General features: G+C 39.1%; 1 protein-coding gene across 2 annotated transcripts in view; it reads left to right on the forward strand.

Annotated features, from left to right (window-relative positions):
* The window catches only part of Cacna2d1 (calcium voltage-gated channel auxiliary subunit alpha2delta 1), a 441225-nt gene that overhangs the window by 242967 nt on the left and 175811 nt on the right, over positions 1-22447 (forward strand). For both annotated transcript variants that reach the window (XM_005358331.3, XM_005358334.3), the window contains exon 5: positions 10790-10831. In XM_005358331.3, the coding sequence (XP_005358388.1) occupies positions 10790-10831 (42 nt within the window). The remainder of the gene's footprint in view (positions 1-10789; positions 10832-22447) is intronic.

Genomic DNA, 22447 nt, shown 5'->3' on the forward strand with positions numbered 1-22447 from the left:
GAGAGAGAGAGAGAGAGAGAGAGAGAGAGAGAGAGAGAGACAGAGAGAGACAGACAGAGAGACAGACAGAGAGACAGACAGAGAGAGACAGAGGAGAGAGAGACAGAGAGAGAGACAGAGACAGAGAGAGAGACAGACAGAGACAGATAGAGACAGACAGAGAGAGAGAGAAGGGGGGGGAGCTTGTGGAAAGCCTAGTAAAATCTACCACCTTGGCAAAGTGGAAGGCTGGAGGAGCCCTGATCTAGCCAGCTACAGCAAAGAGTACCTCAGGCTCAGAAGCAGAGGTCCTCTAATGTCAGAAGGTGGCTTTGTCTGTTTATAAAACGCATCAACAGATTGCAGATGCTGAGACACACAACCCCCGAAGTCCTATGTATGTAGAGTTAAGTGTATTTTAGTGTGCGTGAAAAGGTCTGTGCTGTCTAAATGAGCCAACGAGCCTAATGCTGCTCAGTGGGTTCTTTTGAGCCATTGATATTTCTTCCTTTGCCCTACTCCCATTCCTTGTGTAAGTGTGCTGTCTCTTTACAAACAGTGTGCTTCCGTTACAACTCTGCCTCCACTCGGGTCTTCATTCATAGGAACTTCTCTGGAGGTGCTGTGCAAACCCCACTGTCAGATGGGATTATCATCTCCTAAGTAGATGACCTCGGGTCAAGTTCTAATCTTAGTGGCTGGTTCTAAATGGATAGCAGGTGAAAAATCAGTCCACCAAGGCCTCCTGTGGAGGGTAAAGCTCGTCAGATGTTTCACTGAGCTTGTAGGGGGAGCAATCTCATGTGCTGTCGTCAGCTTGGCTTGTGAGGCTCTCCAGCCAAGCACGGGCCTGGGTGCTGACGGCTTCCCTGTCTCTGCCTCCTTGGCCACACAACAGAGCACAGTGTACTATGAGATGCCTACAGGCCGAGGATCTCCGTGCGGTTGGCCTGTGAAGCAGGCCTTCACCCATCATTCCATAATAACCAGAGAGCGACTCCTTATGTTGTCCCTGACACAGTGTTGGTGAACAGCAGAAGGCGCCATTGGAAGTATTAGGAAGCTGAGGGAGGTCATCAGGAAGGAAAGCTCCCCCAGGCACACAAGTCTTGAGAGGCCTGCAGGCCTCTTGGTTCTGGTATTCGGTGTGCACCTCACCTGCCCTTTGCTATTCGCTTCCTCTGTGGCTTCACTCTGTTCCTTCTCTTTTGACTTCTTCTTCCAGGCAAACTTAGTTCTCAGCAGCCCTGTTCCTAAAGAGGAGCACCGTGCTCCGTGTTCCTGATGCTGTATTCTGAGCAGTAGGTGACAACAGTCTACTGTTCAGACTGCCTAGATTATTCTCTTGCATATGACACAATCCACCTTTAAGTATGATCCCATTCTGCTTTCAGAAGGCTGGACTTTATGACTTTCGCCTTAAATGAACTAAGGTATAGCCTGCTTTTCAAATGAAACAAAAACGTTTGTTTTAGTGCTGTTTGCTAGGTTCTCCCTATTTATCTAGAGTGTGGAAGCCCATTGTTTCGGTGGGGAGGGAGGAATAAAAAGAATGGGGAATTCAAGGAGCAATATACTGAAATGTTAATTAAAATTTTAGCATACTATCTTTGGTGATTGGGCTCTTCTGTATCTAAAAGATGTTGCCAGCTTTAAGCAATTTAATGCAAATCCCAGCATGCCCTAGGCACAGTGCGCCCCTGTCTGCGTCTCCAGATGCATTGCTCCTGGTGGCCAGTAGGCTGTGAGATGAATTGGCATAGCAGTGATACCTTTAACATTCTTCAGATCTTGATGTTTGACAGACTCTTTTACACTCAGTAATTAATTCAGTACCATAAAGTGGGCCTTTATATTTCGTTTCAGAGTGGTGATTTTCTAAGATTGAAAATGGTAGATCTGGAGATGCTCTGCTAATTATGGGATGGGACAAATTAACGTGATTTTACCGCTAAAACCTCGTGTCATGTGGTCAAGTGCTCTTAAGGTTAATCAGAAGTCAAGAAAAGCTTTGTGTTGTCTAGGTCAGTAGGAAGGACATGCTAAATGCGATTTTCGTGGATAACTATGAGTGATTTTAATGAATCTCACCAAAGCTTCCTTGGAACTGCAGACTGCAGCAGAACAGAGCCCGTCCTCCAGCGTCAGGATTGCGCTTTGCTTAGTTATGAACTGGAATTCCTCGGGGATTTGGGGCCTGCAGAAAATAACATATTTATCTTCTCATATTCTACTTTTGCCTTTACTCGGTGTCTCAGGTCTTCTCTTTATTAAATTCATCTGGAACACGGGAATAGTTCAGAGACAGATTGCTATTAAAGTCTATAAGATGAAGAAATAAATTGGTACTGCTCTTGACGCTTAAAGAAATTGGTCCTTCTTGAGGGCCACGATGCAAAGAACTCTGAAATAAATTTCCACTTAGATTTTCTTGTGGGTTTTCTCTAAGCATACTCTATACTATATTTTATTTGAATTGTGTGTGTTGTATGTTTATGTGGTGTGTGCACACGTTTGTTCTATTTGAAACTTTCTTTAAAAGCCGTATATATTTTTTCCATTTTACTGTCTTAATGTGGAATTTCTAATAATTTTCTATAGCTTTTTATAGCCATTACCAGGCAGTCCAGTTTAAAACATATTCAAAACACTCTGTGCTTTTGTAAAGCACTGTCACGATTCTATTGGAAACACCATAATCTCTCCATTAAAAGTGTCTTTCTTTTTTATAGACATAATTCACATTTCCTATTGGGAGCAGTACAGTTATTTCTTTCATTAAGGATGGGGTTTCCAATTGTGTCAGTAGTTTCAGTGTAAATATTAAGGATGGAATCCCTTTGGGTTGATATGCATAATAAAGGCCAGTGGGCCTATTGTTGTTTACTCTTGTCACTTTCCCTAAGAGGCTTTGACTTAATGATCGGTTAATGTATGCTGAGCTATCTAATAATATGTTACTTCACAGGCACTATAGTGGAGCTTAACCCGATGATGTTATAAATATGAAAATTACCCTAGGACTAAATGTTAAATAACATGTTTCGTAAGTATGAAAAATAAGCTTACAGCAGGAATACATTGTTTTCCTGTCTTATTCTTTCATTAAGCTAATTACATCAGTATAAAAATTGAATCTGTATTTTAAGATGAACTATAAAACAACATAGGATGAATGACTGTTTCTCAAAGACTAAACACTATTAGGTGAGTTGATTTAGCATCAGACTGTCCTGACTGTCTCTAGGAACTAGTAACCCTGCATTCATAAAGGCAGGAAGCTCAGGAGGAGACTGGGAAACACAAGTACTTAATTTCGGATGCAAAGACAGGTACCACTGTCAGTTTAGCATCAGTTAGCATGACTCTTGCACAAACACAGCTAAGACCCCTGTTATATAACATGTGGAACCCTTCACCAATTAGGTTTTTAAAACAATAGTAACATCATGTGTTGAGAAATCATCACAGGTTTGACATGAATAAAATTTACTAGACATTTATTCTTAAATGTTAAAGCTCTATACTTGAATTTGATCTTAGTTCTGAGACCTCAGATTTTAACATAAGTATTCCTCAGAGAACAAGTTTTATAGTACCTGGCATGCAGAAGCTGTCACTCATAATATACATTTCTAAGACGGAGTAGCCTATTTTGCCCAGATTTGATTTTGATTCCCAATAGATACCAAGAGACTAAAGTAATTTATCTCTCAACTAGGGAGCATTTTAAACTTCACCAAGCGGCATTATTATATGAGAATGGTCCATATAAGTCCATTTATTTCAAGCAGATAATGCGCGTCTAACTTACGGGCTTAAAATCAGAAGCAAAATGATTTGTTTTTGTCATCTGAAATGACTTCATTTTGAAAAATAGCCCTCTGTAGGTTTTGCTAGTCTAAGATCTAGTTGCCGCTGTTGCTGGCTATATCCCATAATGTTTTACCTTGCTCTGAAAACCGTCGGAAGCAATTGTTTCTATCTGGACTCTTTTCTTAGGTGATGATGTTCAAAATCTTTAGTTCTAGTTAAGAAACACGATAAACTTATTCTATCACCAATACCTATGGCTCTTAGTTTATATGCTATAGTTTAATTAAACCTGCAAATAATACTAGTCTGGCTACTTCCTCGAAGGAAGGACTCAGGGAACTTTTAGTGAGGCCAGGTAAGTAATTAACAATCTCTTCTCCCCCGCCCCTCTCTCTCATTAATAAGAAGGAAATATAGTTAATTCTTTGCGATGTCTAATTATCTGCCACCTACAAATATCAAGAGAGATTAATTGTAGCACATTTAGGTGTTACTGGCCCTCACCTGAGACTTCTTGCCACTTAGGTGCTGAAATGGGCTCCTGTGCTCCCTCAGGAAGAGCTGTAGCTATCAGTCATCCTGTTGTTCTCCAGCACTTAGCCCTAAGTAGGTGGAATAATTGCCGACGGTCATGATTAGGACTAGGCAAGTATACTCATTTGCCGCTATTGTTTCTGCTACATAAACTACATACTATGGTATGTGGAGAAATGTAACCTAATCTGAGTGCAACAAATCCATTCAAGTCATGGAGCCAGTTACACTGAAGTAATTGTCGAGGGTTTGGGATCAGACTGCTTATGCTATCTAGAAATCTTTCTAAACAAAATTTTAAGTGGACTGGAGGCAGAGGATGCTGTCAGGGGAGAAGGAATCGGCCTGAGATGTTGGCCACTTCTTGAAGCGGTGGTCCTAAGGCCACATCACATTCAGTGGCGGTGGTCCTAAGGCCACGTCACATTCACTGGCGGTGGTCCTAAGGCCACGTCACACTTACTGGTGGTGGTCCTAAGGCCATGTCACATTCACTGGTGGTGGTCCTAAAGCCACATCACATTCACTGGCGGTGGTCCTAAGGCCACATCACATTTACTGGCGGTGGTCCTAAGGCCACGTCACTTTTACTGGCGGTGGTCCTAAGGCCACGTCACATTCACTGGTGGTGGTCCTAAGGCCACGTCACATTCACTGGCGGTGGTCCTAAGGCCACGTCACATTCACTGGTGGTGGTCCTAAGGCCACGTCACATTCACTGGTGGTGGTCCTAAAGCCACATCACATTCACTGGTGGTGGTCCTAAGGCCACGTCACATTTACTGGCGGTGGTCCTAAGGCCACATCACATTTACTAGTGGTAGTCCTAAATCCACGTCACATTCACTGGTGGTGGTCCTAAATCCACGTCACATTCACTGGTGGTGGTCCTAAGGCCACGTCACATTCACTGGTGGTGGTCCTAAGGCCACGTCACATTTACTAGTGGTGGTCCTAAGGCCACGTCACATTCACTGGCGGTGGTCCTAAGGCCACGTCACATTCACTGGTGGTGGTCCTAAGCCACATCCCATCCATTAGCAGAAAAGACGTACAGTGATAAGGTGTGTCTCTCTAGGTGTTGCTCATTCCGCTAAGGTCTGTCACCTTCCCAAATCAAGAACAGGGCTTTGACTTGGTGGCTCATCATTGTCTTAACTTCTCCAAAAACACATTTGTCTTAAATATAAATATATTTAGACCGTGTTAAAAAAAACTATGTTAGGAATTAACTCTTTTAAAATAGAAAATTTTACAGATTAGGCTCCAAAAAGGGATGAAGATGTTTAGTTTACATTATAATTTTATGACTAATTCAGTGTAACATAACTGTATGTGCATATATATATATAGTTTGTATATTGCACATATATTTAAATTTAAATCATACACACATATGCAGCATTTGAATTTTTCAGTTAATTTTAACATATCAAGTATAATTTATGATGTCATCTCAAACCCAGAAAACCTGGTATAATTGCATAAAATTTAAATAAATTTCAGATTATCATTTTCCAAAACAGGTTTAGGAGAAATGAACAATTTCTAAAAGTATAGTTGAATAACAGGATTTATATAAATTGCAGTACAGTAAAAATAAGAATATGTTAGAAATGCTCAAACTTGAATTTTTAAGAGTTTCATTTTGCTTGATTGAATTTAGATTTCACATAAAATTTATCTCAGCACAATCAAAATGTTTGGTTTGAGTTACTAGCGTGCCCGTCATACTTGATTGTCTCCTGACAACCTGCGGGACCCTCCTGCATGGGGGGCTTAAACTCATTGCTCGATCACACAGAGGAAACAATTTGATAAATCAGTTGCGTCCCTTGACTTTGGCGCTGTCTACCAAATGTAATCCTACACTTGTAGGGTGTCCTGCCTAATTGAACTGTTTCCAGCAGGAGAAGGGGGTTTGGATGCATTTCCTGATTTCCTGACATGGTCCAATGATGCATACATAAGTCTCTGTTGACCCGACTGTTCTTAAAGGTTTGGAATTTAACACGGCTTCACTCGGTTCTCTATCTGCTCTGATTCTGTAAATACAAGAAGCACATGCTCCAAGGTGAAGTTTGCCATGCAGTGTAACTTCCTCTATGTTTCAGTTGAGAGGATCCGCACTCCAGAACTGAAAATTGTCTCTGAAACCTAAAGGACTGCTTGGCAAGTGGAATCAATAAAGCGGTGATTAGGTGTGGGTCTCGGGGGGACTTGGGAGTGTGTCCTGCTTTGTATTTAATTCACTCACAAAGGATGCTGTAACAAGTTCCAGGAATTGGAAATTCTGCTGTCATTAAAGTTCACTACCCAGTCACTTCAAAAATCAATATTTTTTTTAAAGTTCAGTCAATCCTTTTTGAAACAAATTGCAGTTTATGGGTTTTAATCCAGGAGATGAAGCATATGTTCCAATATTTACAGTTTGGGGTTCTTCAGTCTTCACAGAGACTCGCATAGTCTTCTCAGTCTCAAGATAGGCTTTTCAAATCAGAAACAGCAGGGAGATACTGGGCTCTGAAACTTGGGAAGCAAAGCTTTGTGGAGATGCATACATTCAGACACACGCTGAGACCTGTGAACACGTGAAGAAGGTGACAGCTTTTCAAAAGATTTATAAGTGTGTGTGTGTGTGCGTGTGTGCGTGTGTGTGAGTGAAAATGTCCAGAGACCTTAAGAGGACTTGGGGTTTTCTGGAGCTTAGAGAAACATAAGCCAGCCTATGTTCCCATAAAAGAGCAGAACACACGGTTAACTGTAGAGCTGTTTGTCCAGACTTCCAAAGTGACAATTAACTACTTTTTTTCTAAATGTCACGACTTTCACATATTTTTTCTATGAAGAAGCTATAATAACATAGTATGTGGTTTATTTATTTATTTATTTAGTCTGTTTTTGCATTACAGACAGAGCCCCCTCCCTCCTCTCCTGCCAGAGCCCCATCCAGTCCTCCCTTCCCAACCCATCTCCTTCTCCTTTTCTCTGAAGAAAAGGGCAGGCCTCCCATGAATATCAACCAGCCATGGTATATCAAGTTGCAGTGAGACTAGGAGCCTCCTTTCCTATGAAGATTGGGCAAGGCAACCTGGTAGGTGGAAAGCTGTCCCAAAGACAGACAACGGAGTAGAACACAGCCACTGCCCACATTGTTAGGAGTCCTACCAAAAGATCAAGCTACAGAACTGTAATATATGTACAGAGGGTCTCTGTACCAAGTCTCCGAGTCTCTGTGAACCAAGGTTAGTTGACTCTGTGGATTTTCTTGTGTCCTTGACCCCTCTGGCTCCTTCAACCCATCCTCTTCTTCTTCCTCTGGCTTTCCCTAAGCTCTGCCTAATGTTTGGCAATGGGTCTCTGCATCTAATTGCGTCAGTTGCTGGGTGAAGCTTCTCTGATGACCCTTTGGCTAAGCTCCGATCTATGGGTATAGCAGAATGTCATTAGGGATTGTTTCATTGACCATTTTTTTGTTTTGTTTTGTGTTGGGCAGTTGTATTTGGTTCTAGCCTAAGGTGCCTGGGTTGTTCCACCTCTGGGTCCTAGCCCTTCACCCAACGTCAGGGATGAGCTTCCTCTCACGGCATGGGTTTCAAGCTGGATCAATCTTTCCATCTTCTGCTATCTTCTCCAATTTCTTTTTTTCAAATATCTGAAGTTCTTGTCATACAGGTCTTTCACTTGCTTGGTGCAAGTTATAAGGTATTTTATACTCTTTCTTGCTCTTGGGAAGGGTGTTGTTTCTCTGATTTCTTTCACAGCCCTTTATCATTTGTATATAGGTGGCTACTGACTTTTTTGAGTTAAGTTTGGATCCAACAATTCCTCTAAAGGTATTTATGAACTATAGAAGTTCCCTGGTAGAATTTTGGGGTTTCTTATGTGTCTATCATATCATATCATCTACAAATAGCAATATTTTGACTTCTTCCTTTCCAATTTGTATCCCCTTGATTTCCTTTAGTTATCGAATTGCTCTAGCTAAAACTTCAAGTACTGTATGGAATAGGTATGGAGAGGGTGAGTACCCTTGTCTAGTCCCTGGTTTTAGTGGAATTGCTTTAATTTCCCTCAGTTTGTGTTTTCTTTTTCAATTTTCTATTTTAATTTTCAAGTCTTGAATAGTTTTCCTCACTTTGTTTTTTCTTTGTATTCCTTAATGGGTTTATTGATTTCCTCATAATTTCTTCCACTTCTTCAAGGGAGTTTTTCATTTCCTCTTTAAGGTCCTCTATCATCTTCACAAAGTTTCTTTTAAGGTTGTTTTCTTGTGTTTCTGCTGCATTAGCATATTCAGGTCTTTCTGTCAGGATAGTTGGGCTCTGCTTGGGCCATGTTACCTGGGCTCTTTGCTTACTGTATTCTTACACTGGTGTTTAGGCATCCAGATTTGGGATCATTAGGTTTAATTCCCAATTTCTGAATTTGCTTTCTGTGTGTCTGTGTGTGTGTGTTTCCTTTCCTTGTTTTCTGTTACTTCTTTGGCCTTGTGGTCTTTTGTGACCTGGATTTTTGATGACTAGTGTGACCTCTGATCTTTTAGGTTATCTGTCCAGGTTGGGAACTGGCGTTCAGGAAGCTTGCTTGGCATTTATTTCAGTAAGGGGACCTCTTTTCTTCTGACTGGTGTGGTCTGAACTTAGCAGTGACAGTCAGCCAGGGTGGGGGGAACACCCAGCAGTGGTGGGGCTGTTGAGGAAGGAGGTATTGTGGAACGGGTCTTAGAGAGCAGTATTTTGGGAGCGTGTCAGTTTTACTGGCAAGGGGGAGAATCTTCTACATATTTAGTGACTGGTGTGGCCTGCAACTATGGAATAGGAGTCACAGGAGGTGAGGGCAGGGCTCAGCAGTGGTGGGGGTGAGGAGGGAGGAAAGCAAGCGCTGTGGGATGGATCTTGGGGAACTGAACCTCTGGAACGGGCCAGCTCAGCTGGCTGGTGGGGCACTCATCTCTTTTACTGAGGCCTGCACCTCAACTTACTGTCTTTAAAAATAGAGTCCAAGTAAATTTCCTCTAAAAAATAGTGGATTATTGATTTCTATTATTGCAATTTTGGAATTATCCATGCTGGCAAATATTCACGACACAGAAAAAAAAAACGCGTCTTTATATAGTGTCCAATTTGCTGAGACAGATATGCAGAACTATTCTCCCAATGCAAGAAAAGGATTGAAATCCCTGACAGTCAGTTTTGTTCTTTTATAATGTCCTTCTGGTGAATAGTTTAGAGTTCTGTGTAATATTTTCAGTATTTTTGAGGCCAGAGAGATGGACCAACAATTTAGAGAGTTGGTTATACTTGCAGAATATCTGAGTTCAGTTTCCAGAGCCTCCATGGCAGCTCATGAGTGCCAGGGGATCCAGCAGCCTCCTCTGCCCCCCACGAGCACTAGGCATGCACATGTGCATGAGACTAAACAGTCTCGCACATAAGATAAACCACATCTGGAAGTACACACTTTCAGTATATTTCAGCAACCGTGTTCAGAGGACCTGTCTGTTGTTTATTCTTGGGAAGTGTGCATACTCATTTACTACTTCACAAGAATTGAAATAATTTGCTGTGATTTTTTTTTTGAGACAGGGTTTCTTTGTGTAGCACTGGATATCTTGGAACTCACTCTGTAGATCAGGCTGGCCTCAAACTCACAGAGATCCACCTGCCTCTGCTTCCCAAGTACTGGAATTAAAGGCATGCACCACCAATACCCAGCGAGAAATAATATTCTAATCTAATTTGATAGTTATATAATCTGACAGTTATATGATTTGGTACCCTTTACTATCTGAATTCAGATACTTAAATCTGATGAACAGTTTCTGAGATTGCATAATATGTCTTCAAATATTGATCCTGTAGAAAGTTATAGATGAAGATTAAAAACTTTTAACACTAATATAAAATTGTTTTACCTAATTTTATTTTTTTTTAATTTTTTTTAGTTTTTTTGGTTTTTTGATACAGGGTTTCTCTGTGGCTTTGCCTATCCTGGAACTAGCTCTGTAGACCAGGCTGGTCTCGAACTCACAGAGATCCGCCTGCCTCTGCCTCCCGAGTGCTGGGATTAAAGGCGTGCGCCACCACCGCCCGGCTGTTTTACCTAATTTTAGTAAGGTTCATTATTTATTATATTTATGTATTTTTCTGTGTATACCAAATGAGCACTCGCCATGAAGTCCTTGTGTTCTTTAGGCTGATATTTCTCAGTCCTGTCCTGGATCGTTTCTCCGCTGCAGGATGTGCTGTCCTGGTTGCCCTAGTGGACTGCCTCAGTGTTTCTAAAATGTTGGCGGGTCCATGGCTTTCATAGGATAGAGTTTAAAAGCAATTCTGCTCATTACTTAAAATAGTCAACGAGTTGGTTACTTAAAATAGTCAAAAGTGTGTTGTGAGGCCCAGTATTTCTTTGTTTATACTCTCTAATCAATGCAACATTCTTTTTTTTTTCTTTTTAGAGCAATGAAGTTGTCTACTACAATGCTAAAGATGATCTTGATGTGAGTATTGATTTCTTACATTAAATTATTACTTAACTGCGATTGGCTTTGATACGTTTAAAGAGAATGACAGATGGCAAAAGCAAAACAATAGATGTATCGAGGTGATGATGGGTGTTATACTTACTGATTTGTACTGACTGCATGCAGGCCTTTCTGTATTGGAAATAGCTTTCTAGGTGTTTGTTTCTGAATCAGAACGCCCTGTATGGGCCTTAGCGTGTGCTGGAGTGACTTAGCTATGTGTATTACCTTTGCAAGGCTGAGCACAGAATATTGTGTAGGGAGAATGAAAAAAAAATGTAAAATAAGTAGAGTTGACCTTTCAGATAATTTACATATGTGTTATATGTGATATATATATATACATATATATATATCATATATACACACTGATACAGTACTACTCCCAGAATATGTAACTTTACTAATATCTTCAAATACAAGATTTAACTGAGTACTAAAATTTCTGGTATCCTATTAACCATCTTATACAAATTATCTTAATAAGTACGATAACACTGTGAAAAACACATTTTCCCCTACCATAGATAAAATCCTAGGTATTTTTTCTTTTCGTATTTATTTATTTTTAAATTTTTGTGTGTAAGAGTGTTTTACCTGTATTTTTGTATGCACGTATGTGTGCGCTCCGTATGTGTGCACTTCCTACTTTCGCAAAGGACCTGGGTTCTGTTCCCAGCATCCACATGTGCGCTCACAACCATTTGTAACACCAGTTCTGGGGATCTGATTCCATATTCAGACTTCTGTGGGAACCGCTGTCAGAAAGAGAGTTAGAATTAAAATTAGGATTTGTTATTTGAAGATAATTTGGCTACGGATTTGAAGGTGAGCTAGGTAGGTAGTTCGTGGGAGGCTTTGGAGGGGAAAGCGAAGGAGAGGGTGCTATGAATATAATCTCAGAAACAACAAAATGCAAACTCATCCCTAATTTTATTGCTAGTATATTAACTGTATCTTTTAGTAAACATTTAGTTCATGAAAATACCGACCCTGATGTTATGGCCCATGTCCTCTAGAGTGTTACTTTGTGATGATGACACTAAGTATAGCAAATAACTGTTTTGTTCTAGCACTCATACAAGCAATTCCATTTCATGCCAAGCAGAGCGGCTCTGCTTAGTTAGATCTACCTGTAAGTCGCCAGTTCGCTTTTATTTCACACTCAGAAGAGCGACGCTGACTTTTAGTTAAGTAGCAACCCCGTTTTCCCTCATTGTGGCTCCAGGCTAGAATGTTCACTGATCATGACTAGCGTGGCGTGCGTGCGTTTTGTATCTGGAATCCTGTAAGCACATCCAACGTTTTCTTCACAGTTTACATGCAGAGATGGCCTCTCAAATTTTGAAAAAAAATAATGCATTTGTTGTTCTTTATTTCTGCTATTTTAGTATTTTAAAAAAGCCACTTTGTAATAGAGAAAGGAATCTGTGGGAGTGGAGCTATTGACTGAGCTGTATTTTCTGCTGCTTTTGTTCTAACCAAAATAAGTGCATTATACCGTTGTGTGTTAGTTATTCTTATAAGATGATGCATTTTAAAAGACAGATTTTAATAAACTTAATCAAAAGTTTATAGATATCAAAAATCCAACATGTATGTTTAAATCCAAAAACTACTATTAAGTATTTGGAGGAATATTATTTATTTATGTACACACTGATAGACAATGGACAGAGACTCTTATATAGTACATAGAAAATAATAGAATTCAGAAACAAAGGCATGCTCAGATGGGCCTGACATTCTCGTTACCCAGAGGTTACCAAGTGCTATTAAAGTTCTAAAGGTTTGGCTGGGGAGCTGATTCGTGGTTACAGTGCTTGCCGTCCAAGCTTAAGGACCTGAGGTCTGGCTCTCTGCACTCACTTCAGGAGCTGGCGCTGCTGCTGGTGTCTGTCCACCTATCACAAACCTCACAGGATTGTTGTTCAGCCAGTGTACCCAATCAATGGGATCCATCCTTCATAAAGAACCCGAAGAGTGATTGAGGACACTGGACATTGACTTCCACCCTGCCCAGGCACATAGCACACACACATAAAGCCCCATCCAAGTTAACAGTTGACTTGAACTGTTTGAGTTCATTCTACTTCTTACTTAGATTCTGATGAGAGTATGTATTTTATGGAGAATGTACTTGACGTATGAAAAGACTCTGGGCATGCTCTAAAATTTAGTACTTAAAAGTAAGGAGAAAAGACATCTAAAAATTTCTTACACAGTTAGAAATAGCATGTCTTATTTTTGTATTACTTTTAATTTTTTCCTATTAACGTGTTTAATTTGCTTTTGTCACTGCCTTCTGTGTAGGTTTTGTGAGACAGCGTCTGTCTATGTAAGGGTGGCAGGTATTGCAGACATGTGCAACCATGATCAGCCTCACAAGCATCCACGTGGCTGGCCTAGAAAGTAGTAAAATTATTTACTATGCTGTTAAATAGATGTTAGATAATAATTTGAGTTGATGTGATACCATGAAATGAACTCTTACAGTGAGGAAGGAAAATGTCCCTTCTTGAACATTCAAATGCAGGGCAATATAATACATATATATGTGTATTATTATTTTAAATAAAATTTCGATTTTGTTTATAGGATAGATTCCCAGACATGGTTCTGTTAGAGGTTTTGGATCTTTTAATTTATTGTGTGTGTATGAAAGTGTGTGTGCATATCATTTTCAGAATAATTAGACCAAATTCCACTGCTCTTTTCATTATATAAACTATTTCCTGCAGCACTGTGTGGCATTGTATGAAAAGAACACTCAGCACATTAAAGTTGCTTTTTCGTTGTCTTGATCAGTTTCATCTACCAATATTCACCTTCTGTCCTACACATGGGTGAAGCATGTTGTTCAAAATTCTTAGACCTCATTGAAATATTCTGAGATTCAATTGTCGGAAATATATGGATATGAATATGTATTTTCGAATGTTGGCGAAATTAAATTTTTTCAGGCCCATTTGAGTAACAGTTGCCTGACATATGTAAATTTTATTACTTTGTGACAATATTAGCGTATCAGTATAAAGTTTTTATAGTAAGTTAGAATGTATTTTGTTTGCAGTTAAAAATTTTAAGAGTATTGTATTAATTTTTAATGTACTTACCAACATGTCTATATAAGGAATTTGTGCAGATTTCATTTTAAATACAAATTCAAATATTTAAGACAGCTTAAAAGCCAAGAGCAGAAGCCAGAGAGATGGCGGTAGCTGTAAAAGAGCTTGTTGCTCTTGCGGAGGACCTTAGTTTTGTCAAGAGATCTACATTGGGGCACTCACAGCGGCATGTGACCCTAGCTCCAGCAGATCGGATGCCCTCTTCTGACCTCCACTGGGACCTAAACTCACGTCCCCTCCCCCACTCCACACATACAGATACATGTAATTCAAAATAAAATAAACAAAGCCAACTAGTGGGTGAAACACTTTTACTAAGCATTTGAGAAAATGCTTTCGTTGCACAAAACGAATGCTGTAGAAATAATTCCTGCTCAAAACAATAATATAATTAGTCAAAATTGCAATTCGGAGGAATTGCCTCAAAGACATTAAGTTGCTTAAAGAAGGCTTTTGAGAAATAATATGGCTGATAGATACAATTTTGTGCTAAGTTTTAACTTGAATTGAACCAGATGAAGAACCTTCTATATAGCCCAGTATAGTGATTTGCAATATTTTATGTCTTTTCTGAAAATTTATGAGGAATTATGGCAATATAATTAAATTACCTGAAAAATATTCTAATTACTCTCTTATGTAATTTTCTGGGTACCAGGGATAGTGTGGGAGCTCATTGTTGCTCTTTAGACTCTCCAGGATCATATTTGGCTGTTAGCCAGTTTTTCACAGTCTCTCTCTCAGTCTCTCTCTTCCTCTCCCTCTCTCTCTCTCTCTTATTCCACACAAAGGAATTGGGTGACATTCGAGGAAATCACTTTGCGTTCCAGAGCCTGTTATGAAGACGGTTACCCTCACCACCTCCTTTCACACTCATGTTTGCAGCCCATAATGAACTTTGCAATTCATAGCAAGGAGACACAGAATTCAGATTTTCCCCCTTAGGTCAATAGATCTCAAGAAAATATTGAAGCTGACTATTTAAACAAAAAAAATATAGAGAGAGTAGTAATTAGGAGATACTGTTTCTCTACATGTTTCCAGCTGCTTTCCTCAGTGTATGAGAGCTAGTGGCAATATTCCTCCCGCTCATCATTTAAATGTACTTTTATATGGAATATTTAGAGATGGGTCTCAAATACATGTCTGAGTTATCTAAATGATATCAACTCTTTTGCTTCTAAGTTTTAAATAGACTTTGAATCATGCAACACATTATGAGTACATAAATATTCCTAAACATCACGTCCATAAACCCTTCCCATTGTTAAGGTCATTGAATATATATTATTGACTTTGGTGTTTAAGAACTTGCATAGTCTTCCTAGAATCTGCTAAGCAGACAATGTTTGGTATAGAAATGGCTTTCCTCTTGGAGGTGCCGCCAAGCTTGATTCCTTTGGGTTCCAGCTCAGAGTATTATTTCCAAGACGGCAGCCTTGTGTGCTTAAAGCTGCTGGTGTGGCTCTGAGAAATTCAAGCACAATGTGGTCACCTGTGAAAGGGTCTTCTTCCTCTAGCAAGTCATTGGCTCTAAGAGCAAATCTCATTTTACATAGCTATGAAATGACTTAAGAACTAATATCTTGGGGCTGGAGAGATGGCTCAGTGGTTAAGAGCATTGCCTGCTCTTCCAAAAGTCGTGAGTTCAATTCCCAGTAACTACATGGTGGCTCACAACCATCTGAAATGAGGTCTGGTGCCCTCTTCTGGCCTACAGGCATATACACAGACAGAATATTGTATACATAATAAATAAATATTTTTTTAAAAAGAACTAATATCTTAGTTACATTCTAAGCATTTTTCTTTCTGTTCTCCATGCTTCGTTTCACTCTCAAAGAGCCCAGTTTTTACTATCCACACATCACCCTAGATATTCAGTAGTTATGATAATAAAGGATAAAAATTTAAATAGACACGTTAAAGAAAACTTGACCTTTGTGAATCTCTCTTGATCCAAAACTACAAATATTGTATGTCATTCTGTTCCCTTTAGTTATCAATACGATGTCCTTGCTCAAGGACGTCTCTAGAAGACAGTTAGTGTTTAGTTTAGTTGCTTGGAAGGATGACTTAGAACAGAGTTTTATGTTTAGCTTACAAATCAAATTTGAAAATGACTGGTTGAAATTTCCTAACAAGCGTGAAACTACATGTATTTGACAGTGCAGAGTTCAACAGAATAATTTGGTGTGCTCCAACAGTGTTAAAACAAAGTTAGTGTGACTACCTTCCCACATGACGTGTTCTTCAGCACGTCACACTCCCCCTACCTAGGTCCTCAAGATACTTCCCATATCTAAACATTGCAAATCAATGAAAAGACATAAATACAGAATAGAAATCCCATAGCACCAGATTCTAATGGACCAAGGAGGATATGGATTTGGGGTGACAAATTAGGTGACAAGTGGCTGGAAATGTAGGGGTAGCTTTCATAACAGAACTAAATCAGGGAAAGGCCATGAGTTCAGCTCTCGTTGGGATCATGACTAAATTTAGACTCTTCAGTTTCTGTGCTCTTCAACATGTGGCATGCTGACATGTCTCCACGCTCATATTTGTCATAAAGATTGATGGGTTCAAGTACTGGTCATTGCTGTGTTCATGAAGATGCTTCATGGCCTCCCTCAAAGATAAACAAGTATGTAAAGGTGATCAGCTGTTTCTTTAGAATGAACCCTGTCTTGCACCTCTCTGGAGGAGCCGGTTTGTGTGGAACCATCTGGAAGGTCTCCAAGGATTCTGTCTTCAGATAATTGTACAATGACGTTTTGTAGCATCTCTGCTCCTCTGTTTCAGCCAACGATATTTACACTTATCAAGTGTTTATAAAATAAACACCTACTGATAGCCAGACTTCCAGGAAACAGTGTCCAAAATAGGTTTAGAGTTGATGTCCAGCAGGGATTGTAGAATATGGCTTGAAACAGTAATGAAAGCATAACTTGACTTAATCATTGGACAGATTATAATTCTCAGAGATATGTAAGGTACATAGCCCTACTGAAAATAGAACCAACATAGCCGTACCTAAAATAGAACCATCTGACCATATATAGTTAAACTGTTCCTGTGTATGTTGACATACTCTGGTCACAGAGTGCTATAATGTTTCTTTTTTGTTTGTTTGTTTGTTTGTTTTTTCGAGACAGGATTTCTCTGCTATAATGTTTCTAATCAAATACTATGTATTTTTTTTTTTTTTTACAGTAGGTTTACTTAACAAATCCATTTTCCAGATAGCAAGTGATCCTCCTTCCTTGGGATGTTCTTGGAACTTGTAACTGATTGTTGGCTTTGAGGAAAATGCCTTGTCTTAAGTAAAACACTTAAGACATCACTTGCACAAATACAGAGCAGCTATTGAAGTGATGCCTATTGAACGTGCTTGTTTCTTGTGGTCTTGTTTCCAGAGTGTTTGTGAAGGCACAGCCATTTTGAAGAGGTGCTGCTTTTGCCAAGTAAAAGGGGAAATACTCACAACCTTGAAGTCAAAGAACATGTGGGATTTATTCACCTGGGGCAAGCAAAACTGAGAGAAGAGAAGCTTTTCCTGTTTTTGTTTTTTGTTTTTTTCTGTTATAAAGCATACGGGGCTCAGGATTTTTTACTTCAAGTCTAGATTGATATGCTAAGCATCCATAATTCTTTGTGAATGAGATACATACTCAGAATTGTTACAATTCCCCACCGAAACCAAGTTTTGCCTGTTTTTGAAAATAGTTAGACTAAATAGTAGTTGGATTTTACTACCAAAGAAGCTATGTTAATAAGGTGAGTATTATTTCAGTGCAAATAATACCCATAGAACTTTTGTAAGGAAAATATATTAAATATTCAGAAATGGGAATAGATTAGTGAATTTTTGAAACATTCTGTTTATCCTAAAAATTTGAAAAGTATATGATTTCTATTCCTACGATTTTGGAACATAGCTCTGCTTCTTTAAACAGCAAGGCTATGCAGGTGCAGTTGCTGCGCACACTGCGATAGTGAGGAAGGTTTTTTGGGGCACCACTACCCAGGTGTCAATGACTGCCCTGTCCTTTCCTAGATGACTGACACCGTCAAAGCCAAATATTTCTTCTTTCCAATCATTTGTTCTGTAAAGTGAGGGTGACAGTAATACAATACAGGTGATGAAAAACACTTTAGAAGACTCTGGACTTACACTGTGCAATTCACAAATACTGATAAATGTAATTTTAAAATAGTACGAGTGATATTTCAATAAACTTTAGATTGGTGAAGTGATTTTAACCACCAAAAGGAGTCTGTTTGTGTGTGATTCTAATCACAATAAAAGGGAATTAGCCTGAAATATTTGCATTTATGCCACTTAAGACAATTCATATTCTAAATAAAATTCACAGGTAAAACATCCAGAAATTTTGAGAGAAAAAAATGTGACCACACCACCAGATGTTTATTTTGATGTTTTAGGTTCTAAATACTAAAACTTTAAGAAAACGAAAACACCGTCAAAGAAATAATTATCTACATACAGTTTTCTACTGTTTCACGTTCTCTGTAAAGCCCCCATTAACTCAGCCTCCTGACTTGATTTTCAGAGACATCTGTCCCAATCAGTCTTCAAATTCCCCGAAGAGCAGCGGGGCAGAATACCCAGTGGCTTCAGTTGCCCTGTCAGCTTGCGCTGTTTTCTGAATTTCCCTATTGATCAGAAATAAAAAATCGGAGCCTTCCAAACCCGCTAACGTCTTCAGAGCTCTGTCTCTAGCTGCAATTTAATGAAATTAGCGCACAGCCTAGATAGCTCATCCCATTCAATTGAATTGATTTATTTGCCTCATTTTGTATTATTGATCGTTTGGAATTTTGACCTGTCTGGGACGTGTGGCCCTGGGCAGAGCTCCCTTACAGACTCATTCATATCCCTCTTGGTAGCCCTGTCTGCTCTAAGACTAATTCTAGCGTGGTATTTTATATCGTGTCTCTTTAGAAGCCTAATATCTCATGATTTAATTTTATAAAAAGAGATCTTTTTCTAGAATAAAGTGGTAGGGATATAGGCTTCATACAGTAATAGTAATAAGTATAATTATTCTTAAAATATAATAAAAGTCTGGGCTTATTTTCCTTTTTATATTAGTATCTTGTAACATGTAGTCCTTATTTGGCAAATGCAGAATCCCCCGTGAGAACATGTAGGAAAAACTGAGTTGCTCCTGTGTACCAAATGAATTATCCCTTTTCCTGGAAGTTTTTGTTATTGTCGATCAACTGAGATAAGTTACCTCGCCATACTGGCTGCAGTGTTTGGAATGGATTGTAATCGTACGTGGTGTATGCATTATGTCCTGTGCATCATCTGGGCGTCAAAGCAGTACTAGATAGAACAAATTGCTGCTATTCTAATGTTTCCTGCTAGAGAAAACTGCATTGCTGAGCTTTAAGGCCTCATCCAGTGTCACGCCCCTGTGACAGCTGTCAATCACACGTCCTGCCGTCCCATGGTTCTGTCCTTGGAGGTGAGCTGTGGTGGCACCCAGGGAGAGAAGTCTCTTATGGAGGAACTCCTCCACGTTGGGATTCTTACCTCTTGGTTTTCTGAAGTGAAGCAAACTCTATTTCCTGAAATTGAACGCCCATTTCAATGAGAACATCTTGAAAGGGACTTTCCATTCTGTTAAACTGAGTTATAGAATTAAGACAATGTCTGCCACAGGTGACTTCTAACCTGATGTGAGAGTTACCGAGACCCAGGCAGGATCCCTGCTTATCAAGAAATAAAGATTTTGTTTCCTTTAGAAATTCTTGCTTAACTAACATAGAAAGCATTAAAATATACATACTGAATGGATACCGTCTACTGTTTCAATACCTGTGTATACTGTGTTCTATTTTAACAAGGGTGAAATGACCTCATTGGACTTTGTTTATCGTCAAGACCTTAAATATCTTTGTCCGACCACTTAAAAACACACAGTCATTTGTCATCAAGGGTGGCCTTCCTCTAGTGTAGGAGCACACCAGAGCTAACTGTATGTTGGGTGCACACTAATCAGGCTCTACCAAAACCACCTACGTTTAAGTTCTGGGCAGGCGCCACTACGTTCTTGATGTCTGCAGAATCAGTTCTTTTAGGATCGAGGCACATAAGAATAAAATCATGTATTAGCCTGGCATACTTGCCTTATTTCACTTAATATTATGCTCTCCTGTTCTCCCCATGTTGTAAATAACAAGATTTTTATTAAGTTAAAATTATGAAGACTATGCCCAGGAGATGGCTCACGGGGTAACATGCTCAATGCCACACTTAACTGTGATTATCAGGTCCAACACTGTGAAAACAGGGAACCAGTTCCTCTAAGTTGTTCTGACTTCCACAGATGCGTTGTTCCATAAATATCACACACACACACACACACACTATACACACATAACACAGACACTAACACACACCACACATATTCACACCTATCCTCAACATAACACACATAAACAAGTACACATGCATGCATACACACAAATACTCTGCGCATACATACGTACACACACACACATACACACAAACATACACAGACCGCACATATGCACACCATGCACATATATACACAATCACATATACATATTGAATAATAAATAAATAAATGTAGTACAATTTTTAAAAGCTCTGAAGACATTTTGATTGCTGGGTGGGTTTGGGGAACGCCTGTAATCCCAGCACTCAGAGGCAGAGGCAGAAGGGTCTCTATGAACTCAAGGCCAGCCTGGTCTGCAGAGCAAGTTCAAGGACAGCCAGGACTACACATATCCTGTAAATCAGAATATTTGCACATATTTGAACCTTGCCCAATTCTTTCATTCTAAAATGTTTTATCAAGGTAATTTTACTGTTGACAATTTTTACATAATCTTTCAGCAAGAGAAACACTGACTAATTCAAAGCCCATGCCATTTTTGCATGTGTTTCTGCTGTCTGATCATTTTTACCCCCAGTGCGGCTTTGTCCATGGCTACTTCCTATTTAGGCATGTGAACTGTGTAAGTTAACCACTTGAGAATTTACTGGGGTAAAAGTAAGTCTAAGAACCTTTCCTTTTTTTCAGTTTCACAGTTTTTCCGGGAGCTACATATTATTATTTTAGAATCATTTATAAACACATTTTTGTTTTATTCTTAATGTATTCTATAGAAATATATATTGATTTTTGATTGACAGAAGGCCCTGCTGGGTTTGAGGCTGTAGCCTTCAACGGCCTTGCATAAGCTATGAATGCGCACCATGGTGGACCTTCACACTTAGCCTATCAGAACGGTCATTGTTAGTTCTGTTTCTGAGAAGGGAAGTGTCCTCATTTGAATATACTTTCTTAATGTTTGCAGGTATTAGCACTCTGCTCTTCCAGAGTGCTCCCTTGAACTCCAAGGGGCTCTGCCATCACAGGCTTCTTCCGCAGGATAAGTGATACATTTAGGATCAACACGGAGAAACTTGCACTTTAGTGAGGGCGCATCCCTGCCCCACGTTGGCCATTTCAGAATTGCGAACACGTGGAACTTAGATCGACCCAGGCCTTCCTCTCCACCATCTTCACCTGTGTTAGGTCTCTTGCGCATCTGCTGACACCATGCTATGTCATTGGCTTTCATCCTCCCTGCAAACAAAAAGGGCAGCGTTTTCACGTCAAGACTATTCTAGAATTCTGTTAGGGGATTATTATTTTCATGTAGTGTCATTATACTTAGCATATTGGAACTATGCATTGTCCCTTAAAAATGCCAATTAATTCCAATATCACTAAAATATGATGCTATTTCAATTAAACAATTTCCAGTCATCATATAACTAAAATTGGAGTTTTGGTGTTATAAGGAACAATAATTTCAATATCTTAAATGTAATAAAATGAACACTCTTATCATATTGGTGAAATTATTTTTTTATATGAGTGAAAATAAGAACCATGGAAAGCAATGGTATTTTCTATTGCTGCACTTTTAGCACTTTTGCATTAACAAAGTTTGAAACATCCATGCAGAAAATTATACTAATTTTTGTGTTTTTTTTAATTGTATAAAGTCATTTATTTTCTTTAATTTCAAGAAAAAAACGTACAAAGTCTGCTTATGAGGTTTCCAGTATTGTCAAAAAGGTTTGGAATATACCTTTCATGTTAGTGAAAGACCTGCAAAATGATAAGGCTAAAGACAATGAAGAAGGAACTTCCAGATGATGGGAGAAGATAGACAAGCTCCCCCATGCTCATGATTGGCAGTTTGTCTTAACTTCCCTTTATAATGTCATTTAGGAGTAAAAAAATCTCTATAAAATGCATTTAAATATACTAATTTTTAACTCCCAGGAAATTAGCAGAAATTTTTTTCTCACAAATAAGTATGTAATACTTCAATATTTTTGTTTATTTGTTTTTTGTTTTTTTTTTGATTTTCAAGACAGGGTTTCTCCGTAGCTTTTTTTTTTTTTTTT

The sequence above is a fragment of the Microtus ochrogaster genome, chromosome 26, assembly GCF_000317375.1.
Source record: "Microtus ochrogaster isolate Prairie Vole_2 chromosome 26, MicOch1.0, whole genome shotgun sequence".
Taxonomy (NCBI): Eukaryota; Metazoa; Chordata; class Mammalia; order Rodentia; family Cricetidae; genus Microtus; species Microtus ochrogaster.